Here is an 18,787-nt window from a genome sequence, read left to right as displayed (position 1 = left end):
AGTGCAGAGTACCATCTAAATGGAAAGAGACTGTAAAGATCAATGGTATAGAGAGATTTGGGCATCCTATTACACAGACCTGAAGAGGTTTATTTGCAAATGCAGCAAGTAATTTGAAATACAACTGGAATGTTGGCATTTATTCCAAGGAGAATGGAACATGAAAGCAGGGTGGTTTTACTTCAGGGGCTTAATAAGGGGCAAAGATTTTGAAAAGAGTTTGGATAGCATCTGAAGTGGAAAAGAAAATGCAGGTCGATAGGAAAAACGCTGAAGAGTGGGACATTATATTCCATCTGCTGTTGCAAAGAGTTGGTCTGAACATCGTGACCTGAATTGTCTCCCTCAGTGTTTTCAACATTCTGGATATCCATGATAGTCAGTCAGTTATGAGCAATGCTGTAGTGATACTGTGGGTGGACTAGTAATCTAGAAACTCAGGTAACGCTCTGGGACTAGGATTATAATTCTACTGTGGCAGGTAATGGACTTTAAATTTTAACAAATCTGGAATTAAAAGCCTAATGATGACTATTGTTGATTGTCATAAAAACCATCTAGTTCATGAATACCCTTTAGCGTAGGACATTTTCTGTCCTTGTCTGGTTTATATGTGACTTCAGACCCATAGTAATATGTTTGACTCTTAATTGTCCTCTGAAATGGCTTAGCAAATCACTCAGTTGGATCAAAGTGCTGAAATCTCAAAAAAGAAATGAAACTAAATGAACCATCTAGCGTCAATCTATGGAAATGGTATTGACAAACACAGAGCTATTGACCCTGCAAAGTCCTTGTTACTGACATTTTGGCATTTGTGTCAAAATTGGGAGTGCTCTCTCACAGATCAGTCAAATGACAGTCTGACATAGTCTCACTCATGGAATGTACCTTACACTGTTACCATTCCTGGGCAGAGCCAGCAAAAGTATACAGTGTGGTGTACAGTCAGTAGGTGGTTGTCCTGGAGGTCCTCAACACTGACTGTGAAAACCACGAAGTCTCATAACAGCTCATAAATTACAGGCAAGCAGGCATCTTGCTGATTACCATGTACCACCTCCCTTTGGCTGATGAATCGGTACTTTTATGTGTTGAGCAACATTTGGAGGAAGCACTGAGGGTGGCAAGGATGCATAAACTACTCTGGTGGGTGACTTCAAAGCCCATCACCAAGAATGACTCAACATCACTATTCATTGTCCAAGCTGGTTGAGTCTTAAAGAAAGAGCTTTTAGACTGGATCTGTGGCAGATGGTAAAGGAACTGGCAAAAGGGAGAAACATACTGGACCCCATTGTCACCAAGCGACCAGTGGCAGATATATTGGTCCATGACACTATCTGTAGCAGTGACCACCACTGTGGAGACGCACTCCTGTCTTCACATTGAGGATACCCTTCACAATGCTGTGTGGCACGAAGAAAGGTAAAGTTCCAACAGATCTAGCAACTCAGAACGGCGCAGCCATGAGATGCTGTGGGCTATCAGCAGCAGTAGAATTATGCTCATACAAAATCTGTAACCTCATAGCCCAGCATATCCCATGGCATTCCAAGAGCATTACCAGGCATATCTAAAAATGAGGTGCCAACCTGCTGAAGCAACAACACAGGACTACATGTTCACCAAACAGTATAAGTAGCAACTGGTAGATAGAGCTAAGCAATTCGGCAATCAATGGATCAGATGTAAGAAGTCTTGCTCATCCAGTTGTGAATGGTGGTGGACAATGAAACAACTCAGAGAAGGAGGAGGTTCCACAAATACCCCAATGCTCAATGATGGAGAAACCCAGTACATCAATGCAAAAGGCTGTGGGTACCTGCACATGCACTGTCCCCTGAAGCTGTTTGCCCAATATCACTCTTCAAGTGTCTTCAATTGCTAATGTGCTACGATACTCCTTTGTTTGCAATCCATTAAATCCCATTTTCGCAAATACAGCTCTCTAGTGTGGTGCCAAAGAACACATACTCGTTCTAGTCTGGAGACTTCTCTTTTACTGTGGTTTACATGAATCTAACTTAACCTCAATAAGCTCGCACATTTTTAAAGGAAATTCAAATTACTTTATGCACCATTGGGTAAATGTCTTCAATTAAGCCTTTATGCGTATATGAGTTAATGACTTTCTTAACATAATAAAAATAGAAACTCATCGACTGTACTCACTCATGTAGGCAAAAGCACTCCAAACAATAATTTGAAGCTTCTGATTTGCAAGTCATAACCAAATACCGTCCTAAGTAATGGACTATGCAGCACCACTGCTGGGAAAAGAAGATGAATGAAGAAATATCATTGCCGCCTACATTCTGTTAACTAGTTCAGGCAATACTAACTGTGGTGTAGAGACAGAACATTTTTGGGGGGTAATTTTTAGCTTCACATGATCTTCATCCCTTTGAAATCAGTGAAAATCGGTGCTCCGCAGTGGCCAGATAATCTATTCAGCTGGATTATCACCTTGGCAATGAAGGTGAAAATGCTCAACTTGAACATAGATTTCTGAGACTAGGTCTGTTTATGTAGCATGGGGGCATTGGAAGAGGGAAGAGCAGTAATCCCTATTGGCAGTCCATTATCAAAATATAATAATTCAGGACAGCAGTTTGCAGAGCTTGAGCAAATGTTCTCAGATAAAATCTCCTGTGGTTTTTCTTGAAGGAAACTTATACAGTGATTGTTTAAACATTCTTAGTTTTCTTCAATCTTCACAGGACTCCCTATCCAGTTCCCAAGTGCCTTGAAGAATGTGCATGTAAAGGAAAAAGGTCAAGCTAGACTGGAATGTGAACTGAGCTCCAAAGATGTTCGAATCAAGTGGTTAAAGAATGGCAAAGAGATCACCAGGTCCCCAAAGTACAATATGATACGTGAAGGAAGACGGGTTGAGCTGATTATTGATGATGCTGAGCTTGAGGACAGTGGGGAGTACACAGTTGTTGCCATGCAAGACAATGATGATCGAGAGTACACCTGTGCCTGCACATTAAATGTTCAAGGTAAGAAGAGACAACTTTTCGGAAAACAGAAGTAAACGGAAGAAGTCTGAGCTTTTTGAAAGCTGAGCTAATTAGTCCACTTTCTTAGCATATCAGTCAGCCCCACCATTCCATTCGTTTTTGAACTCAACTCCTTTCATTGGGCTCCCGTACTAATCACTTTTACACCTTTACAAAAAAAAGTCCATTTTTCCTAATTAACCCGTTCAGCAATGTTGTTGTATACCTCCAGGGCAGGTGGGATTATGAACCCGGGCCTCCTGGTCCAGGGGAAAGGACACTATCACTATGCTGCAATAGGATCCCTCTTTGTACCTCTGTTGCTCTTTGAGCGAGAACATTTCATCTGACTTCTTTCCCTCTTAATTTTCTGATTTTAACTTACAGCCTTGATATTGGAACCAATCATCAGACTAAACAGCAGCCTGGGTTCATTTTCTTTTTGCCATTCATCAACTTAGCATTAACAGTCAGTCGAAGTCTGACCTTTACCAAAGGAAATAAGCTGAATGTCTGAAATATTTTCTTGTAATGTACATGTCTGACTTATGGAATGATAAATAATTGATAGAGTGACAAACACAGTGCAGTTTATGGCTGTGATTAAATTACTGTCTTATTGCGTGCACTACACATTAACATATGCTTTATTTTCACACATTTTCAGACCGGTTTGCCACAGTTAAGAGTGGAATGTCTGATGCCCACCCTCAGACAGGCCAATCTGCAGAATTCTGTGTCGTACTAAATGATGAGAAAGTTGATGGAGTGTGGCTAAAAGATGGGAAAGAGGTATGTATGTAGCAGATTGTTGTTTTAAGTTATGGTAAAGATTTTCATAGAATCCCTACAGTGTGGAAACAGGCCATTCAGCACAACGGGTCTACACCGACTCTGAAAAACATTCTAACCAGACCTGTCTTTTAAACCCACATTTCCCATTGCTAATCCACCTAGCCCACAGAGGGAACAGAGAGAATGTACAAACACCACATAGACAATCACCTGAGGGTGGAATTGAACCCAGGTCCCTAGTGCTGTGAGGTAGCAGCACTAACCACCTAGCCACTGACTCTGAGGAAATTTTTACTTGCAGTATGAATGCCATACATCATGACTAATACTGACAGTATTTTCCCTTTATACACTATGTGCAATGTTACACACCTTTGTTCCATCCATTCCTACTCATCCATCTGAATTTGGAGGGTACCTACTTATTAACATAGGAGAAGAAGAATATAAGAGCTGGAGTAGGACACTTTGTAAATTAAGCCAGTTCTGCAATTTTTACAGCAAGTTGATCCACAATCTAATTATATACATTCCTTTGTTCAATAATTTTGATACTTTTGGATAGTATTGAATCCTAGATTTTTCAGAAGGGAAATTCGGAAACACTTCCACATATAAAGGCTTATTGAATTTTAGAACTTTTTTCCTCAAATAGCGATAGATGCTAGATCAATTGTAGTTTTCAAACTATTTTTAGATTACCCTATACAATCCTAGACTCACAAACCAGCAGAAATTCTTTCTTTGTACTTGCTTCATATTTTGAAAAATGGATCAAATTGTCTGTTGACCTACCAATTCCAGAAGTTTGTGCAATCTCTTCTTAAAATTTATTGCTTGAAATTTGGGAATATTTCTGGTAAGTCTGTGCTGAACTCTGACTGAAGCCAGCACATCCGCAGGTGTAACGTTCAGAACTGCTTCCATCAGCCCCAGTGTGAACAAACAGACATTTGTATAGATGTAGCATAACTTCCATCCCCTTGTATTGTCATCCTCCTGACAGAAAGGCTTGGCTTTATGGTTATTTTATGCACCTGTCCATGAGACTTTGACCATCTATGTACTTGGACCATAAGTCTCTTTGGATCTCCAACTTTAGATAATTTGACTATTAGACATCAGAGCAGAATTAAGCCATCCGACTTATTGAATCTGCTTCACCAGTTGATCATGGCTAATGTTTCTCAATCCCATTCTCCTGCCTTCTTCCTATAACTGTTGATCCCCTTACTAATCAAGAATGTATTTATCTCCGTCTATACTACACTTAATGTGATTGTCATGCATTCCCTGAACATGGGGATATTAAGATATTTTCAATCAGTCTGTGCTGGACCTCTATTTCTCAGAATGGGGGTTCTTCTGGCATTGCAATCTAGCCAGTACAAGACCCAGTTCCTCGAAAAAATAACAGTGATACCAGCCATGGCATTCCTTCATGCCCTCTTACTGTGCCTGATATCCTAGGCACACCCTCTCATTATTCCTGACATTCAGTGGCACAGTGGCTCAGAGATTAGCACTGCTGCCTCACAGCACCAGGGACCGGGGTTCAATTCCACCCTCAGGCAACTGTCTGTGTAATGTTTCCACATTCTCCCTCTATCCATGTGCATTTTGTCTGAATGCTCTGGTTTCCTCCTGCAGTGCAAAGATGTGCAGGCTAGGTGGATTGACTGTGCTAAATTGCCTGTAGTGTCCAGAGTTGTGTAAATTACGTGGCTTAGCCTTGGGAAATGCAGGGTTACAGGGAGAGAGTAGGGAGATGGGTTTGTGTTTGATGCTGTTTTTCTGGCTGGACTCAATGGGCCACGCTATAGGAATTCTGTTATTCCAGGCATGCCCTCTCACTGTCCCTGACATTCAGTGTCCAGCTGGCTTTCCGCTTGAAGAAAGATGCAGTCCAGACAGTGCCTCCATCCCTCACCACTCTCAGTTATTAACTTGCATACACTGTTGTATTCTGCAGTCCAGCCTCCTGTCTAGTAGCATTAGGATTCTGACTGTGTGTCATAGAGGCTGCAGAACACACAACTCTCCCATGGTCAGGCGAACTCCACACACCCTCCATTTTTCTCTGGTGCCTGCTGGGTGGTTAGGTTCCTTTCTTCTTTGCACCCACATTGTTGGGTCCAAAGGAGGTCTGTGGAATGCTTCCAAACTACGTCCAGTTCTTTTTCAACACCCATCTGTCACTGACCTCATTATTCATCTCCTACTGTGCCCTCTTCAAGAGCTTTGCAGGCTATCTATTGCCACTGGCAGGGAATAGAACATTTTTTCTATCTGCCTCTTTCAGCTGCAGTGAGGAATCCCAGAAAATCTTGAGTCTGCTTTTTCGGGGGGAGAAGTAGGGGTGGGCTCATTTCTGATTGCTCTCTGATCAGCACCCTCTTCCATTCCTTGGGCAATTGCCAGCATTGACAATCTCTGCAACTGGCTGCTGCCTTAGTCCTGGCTGTTTCCACTTCTTGCCTTGATAGAACCTATCACTGCTATTTGGAGGTGAACTCCACGCCAATGACAGACTTTGCAAATAAATACAGAAGTGTTTGTGTTGTCAACATAGTGTGTAGAGTCAGGATATGAATATGCATGCAATGCCAGGATACCAACCTGATGTTTAAATCCTGCTGACATCACTATTGCTGCTGTCACTTAGTTAATAAATCTGGGTGATGTTGGACCGTAAACATTTCCCTTCTCATTCTGAACCCTTGTTTTGTCAACTTTTTTCTTCCTAATGTATTGATTGTGTTTTCTTCAGATTACAGACACAAAAAACATACAGATTGTGAAACAAGGAGCCGTGCACAAACTGATCATCAATAAAGCAGATGATGAGAGTGAAGGAAAGTATACATTCAAAGCAAAAGGAGCAGAGAGTGAGGCAGTACTGTCCATTGCAGGTATTGCCATTGCTCTACAGGACATTACATTTGCAGTTTCTTATACTGATTTGCAAACAATGATATTAGTTACTTGGAGGCAAATATTCAGCTTTAGTTCCTGGACAGTAATCTGGTGAAGTAGATCACCTAGTGTGTACTGAATCTGACTGGCTTTCAATTCAATTAATATTTCAAGAAACATTGAGAGAAATAATAGACTCCAACTGGATTTAAAGAAATTTGGTTCCTTTTCCTGACCCGAAACGTCAGCTTTGCTGCTCCTCTGATGCTGCCTGGCCTGTTGAGTTCCTCCAGCATCACACTGTGTTATCTTTGATGCCAGCATCGGCAGTTCTTACTAAGTCTCTTGGTTCCTTAGCCTTTCTTTTCCCTTGTGTGTCCAGCTGATGCCTGAATATGAATGTATAATCATACAAACCAGAATGAGACTGTTAATCCCCTTGAGTCTGATGTGCCAGTAGGATCTATTTGCCTTTCAAATTACACATTTACATCTAACTGTGAAAACCCTTGATTCTCATGTCCAACAAGATTCTATCCATAACTGCCCCCAAAAAGTTCGCTGTCCCAGATTTCACTAACTTCTGAGACAAAATTGCCCTCTGAGAAAGAAAAAAAATTCTTCTCATTCCTGTCTTAAAAGAACAACTTCTAATTTTAAAATAGATCTTGTCTAGTTGTGGGCTGACCCATAAGAGGAAACATTGTCCTTGTTGTCAAAACCATTCAGCATTCCGTAAACTTCAGTCATGGTGCCCTTCACTTGTCTAAACTCCTGTCCAATCAATCCACATAAGACAACCCACTCATTCCAGGTATCAATGCAGTAAACCTCCTCCAATGAATTTCCATTCTTCTTTAAATATCAAGACCAAAACTGCACAAGATGTACTCTCACTGAGTCCACTATAACTGAAACATAACATTCTTATTTCTATGATCATACACTCCCATGATAAAGGATGGCATTCTAGTTCCCTCCTCGATTGTATGCTGTACTTGCACGCTAACTTTCTGTGACTCGAGCACCAGAACACGCAAAATCCCCCTGCACCTTGGAATTCTGTAATGATCGTCCATTCAAGTAATCCTCAATTTTGTTATTCTTCCAGCTAAATTGAACAAATTCATATTTTCCAACATTATGATCCATCTGCCAGATTTTTGCCTACACACATGAGATCAAAGTCATGATATCTTGCTGTTATAACCGAAAGAGGAAACAACTACATTACGCTGCTGAAATAGGATTAGATGTTTGGCAAAATGGGACCACAGTTTTTGGAGCCTGGACTAGATTGTCATCTCTTGTTTTTTTTTGCAGATCCACCTGTTATTGATCCTGAAGTCCTATCACTGTTGGCCAAGGACCCGATCACTGTTAAGGCAGGCCAGACAGCAACTATTAAGATCCCATTTAAGGGAAAACCCATTCCTAAAGTGACGTGGTTCAAGGATGGCATTGAGGTGTTTGAGGATGCTAAAACTGAGATGGAGAAGAGTCCTACACAGGCTGTATTAGTACTAAAGCACTGTGTAAGGGAGGACAGCGGGAACATCACGTTGAAACTCAAGAGTGACTGTGGCTCAGCCTCGGCTAATCTTCAGCTAAATGTCATTGGTAAGCTAGAGAAGAATGAATACACTTTTCACCTGCTTTTCTCTCTGATCCACATCCAATATCAAAAATAAGCACATAGATTAGAATTTATAGAATCACCGCAGCGTGGAAGCAACCTGTTCAGCCCGTCAAATCTACATTGCTCTTCCAAAGATCATCCCACCCGGTCTCAACCCACACACCAGCGCTACCCCCCCCACCCATCTAATCCCTGTAACCCTGCATTTCCCATGACTAATCCACCTAGCCCTGTGCATCTTTGGACTGTGGGAGGAAATTGGCGCTCCCAGAGGAAACTCAGGCAGACAGAATGTGCAAACTCCACACAGGCAGTTACCCGAGGATGGAATCAAATCAGGGTCCCTGGCGCTGTGAGGCAGCAGTGGTAACCACAGAGCCACCATGCCACTGTAAAGACTCAGAACCAAGGATGTGAAAATATTGTATTTGTTCCTGTGCAAGTGGGTTTGTCACAAGCATGTAAAGTTCTTTTTGGAAGTGCCAAGGTGGTGCAGCATGTGATTCCTCTTTACTTACTCCAAAATATGTCTGGGACAGAAAGTAATCTACTGACACATAAGATATTGTGTGGAATCCTTTGATGAGGATGTTTTTATTTCCTTTGCTGCCCCTCTTTCATCTCCAATGCCATCCTGCTGTTCAGGGATTGTGCAGAGGATGCCTCACATGTAGTTTCTCTGGCAGGTGGACTGGGTCCATACTCAAGCTCAGAACCTCAAAATGCAGTCAGACATCCATGAGAAAAACTCAATTCTACTCCTGAGTTATGACACTCTCTCACTCCTTGCAAGCCCCACCCCCAAACCCATAGAAATCAATGACTTCTAAAAGGCTATTTGAATTTCTAGTAACTGACTGAAGGAATCACACCAAGTTTGAAGTTGAGAGACTTTTACTGTAACAAGTGAACTGACAACAACTGTCAACTAATCACGACTTAGTAGGTAACTAATGTACCAAAGTGCCGACAGGATTCATGCCTGTAACTTTTAACACGACTAAAAACCCATGCCACAGTTATGTAGCTTCCAATGGGTTCACTTGTCTCCATTTTGCCAAGTTGTAACATTTGATTTGATTCACTGTCACGTGTACCTAAGTACAGTGAAAAGCTTTGTTTCCGAGCAGTACAGGCAGATCATGGTAAGCAAGGATATACAGATCATAGGGTGAAAAGAAAACTTGAACAGAGTAAGGCATACAGATTACACCATATGCTAGGCAAGATCAATATTAACAAGATCAACATTATTTGAAGTTAAACAGTCCATTCATCAGTCTAATATTGGCAGGGAAGAAGCTGTTCTTGAACCTGCTGGTGTGTGTGTTCAAGCTTCTCTATATTCTGCCTGATGGAAGAGTTGTAGGAGAGAATTATCAGGGTGGGATGGATCTTTGATGATGTTAGAACGGTCATCAAGAGGTGCTTGGTATTTGGACAGTTTTGAAACAGATTACAAGCGTTAAGGCCCACTCTGGCCATCTCTATTCTCACCTTTGCCAGAACAAGTCGTTCATATTCCTTAGAATGCCACAGGGTTTATCTCTTTGATCAGAAATGGTCGTCTCATCTATACACTGCTTGGTAGATTACACTAGCTTCAAACCTTTGTCCTTCTGCCTCTGTAAAATCTTTCCCTCATCTTTTCTACCTAAATGCTCAAAGACTAAGGCCCAGAGCTTTATGGGGTTGGATTAACTGTGGAATCCAACGGTGGGATTTTCCTGTTGCCCTGTTTCTGACCTGGACAGTTCCATTGTGGAGGTAGGAATTTCATGTTTAACCTAAACACATGTACAGAGTCATTCTGCTTTCTCATTTTCTTTATGCAGATCGACCTAAACCTCCCCAAGGAAAAGTGGAATTCCTGGAGCACACAAGGAAGTGTATTACGATGAAATGGAAGGCACCGCGTGATAATGGGGGCAAACAAATAACAGGCTTCACCATTGAGAGGAAGCTTGTTGGAAAGAAGTCATGGATCAAGGTTGGTGAGGTTGACAGTGACACCACAACTTTCTCCACCAACAAGGTTGAGGAAGGTCAAGCATACCAGTATCGAATCCGAGCAGTAAACAGCGAAGGAGTGAGTGATCCCCTTGATTCTGAAGATGTTTTAGCTGGTGATCCCATTGGTAAGTCTGCATATCGTGCTTTCAATCTACCATTCATGGCAGTATGGAAGCTAAAATTAAAATTGAATCCTTCTTTATCAGGCCACTATCATATTCTTCGATATTACACATAAGTAGATTAATCCTTTAATAATGGAGGTATTGGTTTTAATTCCTCTAGTTATAATGAGCACATCTTCCTGCATAATTATTTTATAGAGTATTTTTGTACTTTAAACACATTGATATATTTTAAGGGGAAGAGCTACTGTGTGAGATAAATGCAAGACATAATTTGAAATTATAGCCAAAAGGATGGCAATTACAAATACTTAAAATTCAACTATTTAATTCCCCATATTTATTCAGACTTCACTGATGTAATTGTCATCTCTATTTTCTTTCCATTAGCAGCAAATCGGATTACTCCAGCTATTGCAGTCACACTGTCATACCCTTAAGGCTGCACAATTTTCTCTAGAAAGATGCAAAAATATCTTAAACTCATTCAGTGTAAATATACTCATTATTCTGCAATATCAACAGCACAGAAGAAATCATCCTCATGTTACAGAAAGGCCAAAAGATTTCAGATCAGAACGCAAATGGAATTTCTTCTGTATAAAAAGGCCACCTAAATCCATCCCAAACAAATGTTATTAAATTGAAACAAGGATGATCCTGGAGTTCAAACTAGCATGCATATTTATCACAGCCTTAGGTAATGGTCAATGGTCACACAAGTGTATTATGGGCTGAATTTTACATTTTTTTATTGAACAGTCAATTTAATCTAGTTTCATTGGGGGTTTCTCTCTGCAAGGCCAAGTGAGATTTCTTACCACATTAACTTACTACACTGAGCCTCATGGCACCCATCTCATCCTATTCCAGCCCAATTCTTCCACTTACTGCTCCCAGAACTACTGCCAGGATATCCTGGAACTGACTGGCATTCCTGGCATTGTGCCATCTTTAAAAGGACCAACAAGCACTGTTAGTCTAGGGTGGCTCAGCGTAGTTCCTGATATTTGGCTTTGAGGTGCAGAGGACGAGATAGGGTACTCTATTTTGAGGTTAGGGAACTGGAGGTCCTGGTGGATGGGATAGTGCAGGGGACAGATGCCCTCTTCCCCCAAGACCAACAGAGGTGACAATGACCAAACCATGTCAGCCTGCTCCGTGTTGCCACCTGGATCAATGTAGTCTCAATCATCTGGAGGAATGAACCGCAGTGACCTTCTCCACTTTATCAACATAAGTGGCACCATTTCCTGTCTGATATCTCACACTGTATCTCTGCTACTGTGCTCTCCTCCCACCATGGCTTGACCACACTTTCTATTAGAGTCAGAAAGTCATAGAGCAATAAAAACCTTTTGATCCATCTTCTCCATGCTGACCAGATGTCCTAAATTAATCTAATCCCATTTGCCAGCATTAGGCCCAGATCCCTCTATAACGTTCCTATTCACTTACCCATCCAGATGCCTCTTAAATATTGTCATTGTACCAGCCTCCACCACTTCCTCTGGCAGCTCATTCCATACACGCACCACGCTCTGCATGCAAAGGTTGCCCCTTAGGTCTCTTTTAAATCTTTCCCCTCTCACATTAAACCTTTGCCGTCTAGTTTTGGACTTGACTATCCTAGGAAAAAGCCTTGGCTATTCACTCTATCGGTGACCCACCCCCCCTCCCCCCATTGATTTTATAAAGCTAGATACCTCAGTCTCTGACATTTCAGGGAAAATAGCCCCAGTCTATTCACCCTCTTCCTGTAGCTCAAGCCCTCCGACCTAGCAACGTTCTTATAAATCTTTTCTAAACCCTTTCAAGTTTCACAACATCTTTCCTATAGTAGGGATACCAGAATTGAATGCAGTATTCCAAAAGTCACTTCACCTGACAAAGAAGCAGTGCTCAGAAAGCTTGTGATTTCAAATAAACCTGTCAGACGATAACCTGGTGTCGTGTGACTTCTGACCTTATCCACCATTGACACCTCCACAAAATGATTGAGTGCTATGACAGCTAGCGAACTGACCATGAGCTGGGTGTGTGCCCCTGAGTGCAATGTCGTTGCTATAATATTACAAAGATAGATGCCATTGTACTTGAGGTGCAGCACTGAAGGACGGAAATGTATTGTAAGTAGATTGGAGAGATGCCATCAGTGTTCTTAGTTGTTGGCATGGATAGGATGGAAATGTCTATGGACATGGGAATCTCCTGAGATATCAGCGCCAGGTGTCCAACATAGAGCAAGCAGTGAGCTGGAGTTGCCAGGTACCCGCTCTGTCTTCCATGTCGAGTTTTGTTGACATCTAATTGGCAGATTGTAGGACAGAAATCTGCAAATTAATGAGGCAGTTTGAGGCAGTTTGTAAGAGTTGTTAACAAGTAATAATCCTCTAAATAAGCAGCTTAGCACTGCCTAGTGAGAATCTCCTCTCAAAATTCAGAACTTAATTCAAAAAATGCAACATGTTGCTCACAGCTTTGAGATGGGCATGTCAGGACTGCTTACCTGATTATACCCGATTTGTCGCTATCACCATATCTCATATTGTTCAGGTCCTTGTATGTCTCTAGCCTATGAGTTGCACCTTTTTCTTTGGCTAATTCATGGAGGCTTTCCCTTTATGGGGTGTAGTAACTTTCCTCATTGAATCTTACCAAATTCTCATTAACTGCCTCACCCCATCATATGGTGCCACTCACAGCTGGGTTCAACCTGATGCTACCATTTGCTATACCCAGAAGAACTCATCATTCATCAGATATGGTTGACATCAGTGGTGCCCACGACAAACCCCGAACAATCCCCCAGACAAGCATTGGTATTCCAGAGTTGCCCTTCATTGGCAAAGTAATGGCACAGCAGCCAAAAAGTCACATGGAACATAGTTGGCATGGCTGATACTTCCTCGCGCTACAATTCCAGAAGTAACAAGACAGGTTATAACAGTCAGAGCTGGTACATACTGCAGATGATAGATGCAGACAACCTCCATACAATCAGAAATACAGTGCCATGACAACAATGGGTCATGTGATGATATCAGGCCAGGCTGCCAAGGTCTGGTGTCATGGCCTCCTCTGCTGGCCCTCCAAGAGAAGAGATCTTTACCCTGTACCAACTCCTCTGTCAGGACCGCCAAGCTAATGTCCACCAATCATGGTGCCATCTTTCCCATCTCCAAAACCTTTAGAATGTATGCAGCCATTGAGCAAGGCAGTATCAGAATGTCAGTGCTTGTTTGGGTGTATAACTCAACACAACTTATACTTAACCATAAATTCACAAGATTTAGCCCAAGAGTAGAATGTTCTAAAGTCTGGTGGTCTTTTATATATGTGGTAAAGTTATTAATCATGCATTGGTTGTCTCTGGTTTCTTGGCATACAAAGCTTGTTCATGAAACACAATACTGAGAAGTTCTTTCAGTCAGTTTTTTTCCCAGAAGAATAATCAGATTTCATTCTGAATTCACCACAATGGTATTTCAGAAACTGGAGACATGAGCTGGGAAGCTTGTCTGTAGCAAGCTTTTCCCTAACCAACTCCAAATCTGCCAATGCTGTTCAAACAGGATTACCATAAAACCCAGTGGAAAGGAGTCAGGGGTTTGTCTCAAAGTGACTTCCAACAGCCAAGACCAGTCATTATCACAAGTCACATATTTTCTAAGAAGCTTTATTTTTAAAAATATAAGTTATAATGTCTTTTCTTTACCCTTTTAAAAGAAATTCTCCCGGCATCTCCACTGTCTGTAAAGAAATATTAAATATGAAACAGCTTTGTAACATGATACATTGTACAAAGAGGTTGCGTCAGGAAATGCTTTAGCTGAGGGGAGAAGTCAAAGATTAATCTTATGTGGGATGATGAGGGAAAGCAGAAGAGAGTTCATTGTTTATGTTTCTAATGTGGATGCTTTCTCTAAACTTCTTGTCCTTTTTTTCACCCCCTTGACTTCTGTAGGAACTTGGATATCAAATCAAGGTGGTCTCTTTACACCAACAAATTGTCTACCAGTCCTTGTTATCATGTGGAGGTGTGGTTATTGAGGGGAATTAACTTTATTTTTCTCTTATTTTATATTATCAGAGTCACCTGGAATGCCATCTCAGCCTCAGGTCACAGATGTTACTAAGGAGGCAATAACCATCACATGGAGCCCACCAGCAAAGGATGGAGGTGCACCCTTGCTGGGCTATATTGTGGAGAGAAGGAAGAAAGGCAGCAATTGTTGGATTCCAGCAACAAAAGAGCCAGTTCAAGGTCCTATTCTAGCTTCCTTATTGATATAGTAGCATTGATGAGGTTACCACCATTTTTCATTCCACCCATTAAGTCAGGATTTCATTCCTGGAATGGATCTTAAGACATTTTTCCATGTGAAAACTGTTATATTTAAAGTATTAATATAAAACAAAGAACTGCAGAAACTGGAAATCCGAAACAAAAACTGAAATGGCTAGAGAAACTCAGCAGGTCTGGCAGCATCTATGGAGAGAAAGTAGAGTTAATGTTTCGAGTCCAGTGAGTCTTCTTCGAATATTTAAAGTACTATTTTAGGAGATAGGGCTTTTTTCTCCATCCTATGTTTCATTTTCAAATAAGGTCAGTGCAGAAACAATGGTGGCATAAATTGGTTGAGGCATATATCTAATCACTCCTTCAACAAGCATTTCCCCAGGTCTTCACCTTCACTGGGTCAACATTCCCATTACATGATAGTTATGATAGTGATACCTTGGTGACAGTCCCTAGGTCACTAATGTTCGAGTGTGGGTTATTTGGATTTTCATCAAACTCTAGGTTACTGCTAAACAAAACTCATCAATGGACTCAATATGATGGTATGGATACAGAGCGGCATGCTCTGTGCTGTACAGACTCCAATCTTCCGGTAGAACATCAGCATATGAGTACTGAGTTCAAGCTTACATCACAGCATAACTAAAAGGTTCATCCAAGTGTTCAATAAACCCCCATTTCTTCAGTAACTGCTCTGAGGAGGTGCTATTGAGAAATCTTTACCGCGACCTGCACACCTCCAATGACTTAACGTCTAAAGGGTCCATTTGTTGTATAAGCGGTAGCTCTTCAAAGGATTAATTTACATCATGGCATGAGCTCCGACCATCAGGATGGAGCTGACAAGTTGCTGTATAGGCTATAGGCTATTTGTCTCTAAGTTGAACCAAAAAGCTTTAATCAGAGTAATGCATATTTACGCTTAAGGATCCCGTTGTTTCACAAGAGAGCATAATTTATCTTAAATGCAATGTAACTACGCATGAAATAAATTAAGAGGTTTATCAAAATTGAGCCTGTCTTCTGCTGAAGACTTTATGTGAGCATCCTTCCTTTGGTATCAGTAATTAAGCCTGGCACTGATTAGATGGTGTGGTGACAATGAATCTACCAAAGACATCTTAGATGGTTCCAGAGGATACAACCAGAAGCCATTACTCCACTGGTCTCTGTCGGTTCTTCATGATGAAATTACAATAATTTTTGACCGCTTCCTTTCAATCCATTCTGTTCCCAACGTCTGCTGTCCTTGTGGTAAGTAACAAATTGTTTTTCTGGCAAGTACACTGCACTTCTCTGCAGAAGCAAACACTTAATGATTTTCCTTGGGAAATTCTGTCATTCTTTTTGAAAGAACTTAACTGTGCAGTTTTTCATACATTTGTTTTTAATCTTTCCATTGAAAGAGAACGTGTTTTCTATTCCTGTTGTGCATTATTTGGGAAGAGCTCCCTGAAGAATGCACCTATAATTTGCCATTTGTAGCAAAATCATAACCTCATTGTTTGTACCCGCAATTATGATTTTGATGAGAATGGTTCAAGGAGGAAACCTTCACACAATAATGTTTAAAAATTAACCAATCCAGTGTTTGGGATTGAATACATAGTATTATATTCTAACTATTAAATGTTGTAAATTATTAGGTTATGGAATTAAACCCATAAATTATAACAGAATAGTTCAGGATGAAGTTGCTGCACTTATGCTAAAGATGTCATGACTGAAATTGGAAAATGACTTGTGGAGACTGTGTACACATCTTTTTATGACATATATAATCCCAGGGTTTGATGTTTGTTCCTGATGAACTTCTCTCTGTTTCTCTTATAGACACTAAGTTTACATCTGATGGGTTAATGGAGGATGTGGAGTATGAGTTCCGTGTTACAGCCATTAACCGAGCAGGAGCTGGTGAGCCCAGCACTGCATCCAATTCAGCAGTGGCTAAAGACCCCATCCGTGAGTCTGTAATATCTATATGGTAACTGACTGTTCCAGTCGGTGTTTGGATGACCATTTCTAACAAAAGCAGTGCTCCTTTAAGTATCATCTACCAATGACCGTTAGAAAAACATATTTTTGCAGCATTTAAAGTACTTTCAACCGAACATTAAGTTTTCGTAACTGCTTCCATCTAGCTGAAAGTCAGGTATTTAAAACCTGGGCTCCAATAGTTACCAAGCCATGCATTCAGTGCAGGTTGGTTGAGTTATGTACAGGAAGCTTTGGTTTCCTGCCTGACATCCAGCCTGATTGATTTACTGTTTGGTGAGAAAGCTGGCAGTTGAACACGCCTAGAGCTGTGACAGTGTAGCGAGCTCCCATGGTGGAGTAGATACGCATTGGCAGAGTAGATACCTATTAGCATAGATATTCATTGGCAGAGTAGGTGGGTCCAGTGACAGAGTAGCTAGGTCCTGTTGTGCAGTAAATAGTCCTGAGGCACAGTAGATATCCATTGGCAAAATAGATATTCATTGACAGACTAAGTGGGTCTAGTAGCAGAGTAGCTAGGTCCAGTGGCGCAGTAGAGAGGTGGCAGAATGCGAGGGGGATAGGAGAAGATTGTCATGGGCAAACAGAGAAAGCAATCAACTTGCAGGGGTTTTATAAGTTTGATTGGGGCCAGAAGGATACTAGCCCTCCTGCTCCATAAGCAGTACTATAAAAACAATTACTTTATGGACCCAGTCATTTTCAATCCACTTATCTATAAGGTCTGAGACACTTGCTGGATATTAATAGCAATAGATTTATTAAAATGGAGACACACAAACACATAACTTCTTAATGGTTTTCAATAAGTAAAATTTGTAACACCTTCCCTTCCCCACCTAGAATCTGTCCTCCAGTGAATTGATGTGAATAGCTTCATGTGGATTGGGTTCTTTTGAACATTTTAACATCATTACTGACCTATGTTGAAGCATTAGAATTACCTCCAGGACTGTTTATTTGTTTACAACTCTCTTTTTGCAATGCACAGTTCTTTTAAGATTGCTTTAGGATCACACAACTTATACATTCATACAGTCATAGAGCCATACAGCACGGAAACAGACCCTTCGGCCCAACTTGCCCAGGTTGATCAGGTATCCTACACTGAACTAGTCCAATTTTCCTGCATTTTCCCCATATCACTCTAAACCTTTCCCATTGATGTACCTGTCCAAATGTGTTCTAAATGTGGTGAGTGTACTGTTAAGGGGAACATTGTTTGGGCACAGCGTGTTCACTACATCTTGATTTTCCCAGAGCCCACACAGCTCAAAGGAAGCATTACTAGCAAGGTAAGTAGTTACTGCCAACTGTTGTTGAAAATGTTTCTGAACTTCTATATAGAAGTTTAATACAAGTAAGTGAGTTACTAGGGTAACTTCAGGGAGCATTTATGTCAGTCACATTGGTACATGACCTGAAACACATAAAGGCCAGAAAGGATCAAGAGGGCAAGACCCCTTCCGTGAAACAGATTAATGAACCAGCGGAATTTTAATGGAAACTGAAAAGTTTCACAATCAAGCAACTTCATTGTCAAGTTTTACTACTTTCTTATTTTAATAAATTTTACCTTTCATTCATATTTTCAAAATCCCATTGTAAGATTTGGACTCTCAATCACTGTGTTGAGAATCCAGCCTTTAGTGTGTTATGATCCAATCACAAATCCAGAACTCTGCAATTCCCCTGATTTCAGGCTAGCTGCCATAGCACTCATTCATTTTGTGGACCTCCACAAAATGAATGAGTGCTATGGCAGCTAGCCTGAAATCAGGGGAATTGCAGAGTTCTGGATTTGTGATTGGATCATAACACTCTAAAGTCTTTCTGAAGGCACACTCCACTTTAAACCTGTGGAACAATCTAATAATCAGTCATTAAATGAGAATAATTTCATCACCAGTCATAAAGTTGAGGGCCTGGCTCTGGAAATGGAATTCCACAACCATAAGACGGCTGGGCAGATATTAACTGGCAGACG

At 41.1% G+C, this 18,787-nt stretch overlaps 1 protein-coding gene across 3 annotated transcripts in view; it reads left to right on the top strand.

Annotated features, from left to right (window-relative positions):
- LOC125459463 (immunoglobulin superfamily member 22-like) overlaps window positions 1–18,787 on the top strand; it is an 83,528-nt gene that overhangs the window by 46,072 nt on the left and 18,669 nt on the right. For all 3 annotated transcript variants that reach the window (XM_059651852.1, XM_059651853.1, XM_059651851.1), the window contains exons 11-17: window positions 2,724–3,008; window positions 3,676–3,800; window positions 6,574–6,715; window positions 8,043–8,339; window positions 10,194–10,496; window positions 14,590–14,763; window positions 16,636–16,764. In XM_059651852.1, coding sequence (XP_059507835.1) covers window positions 2,724–3,008; window positions 3,676–3,800; window positions 6,574–6,715; window positions 8,043–8,339; window positions 10,194–10,496; window positions 14,590–14,763; window positions 16,636–16,764 — 1,455 coding nt within the window. The remainder of the gene's footprint in view (window positions 1–2,723; window positions 3,009–3,675; window positions 3,801–6,573; window positions 6,716–8,042; window positions 8,340–10,193; window positions 10,497–14,589; window positions 14,764–16,635; window positions 16,765–18,787) is intronic.

This window comes from Stegostoma tigrinum, chromosome 17, assembly GCF_030684315.1.
Source record: "Stegostoma tigrinum isolate sSteTig4 chromosome 17, sSteTig4.hap1, whole genome shotgun sequence".
Taxonomy (NCBI): domain Eukaryota; kingdom Metazoa; phylum Chordata; class Chondrichthyes; order Orectolobiformes; family Stegostomatidae; genus Stegostoma; species Stegostoma tigrinum.
The sequence above is the reverse complement of the archived record's forward strand: the minus strand, read 5'-3'. Positions and strand labels throughout refer to the sequence as shown.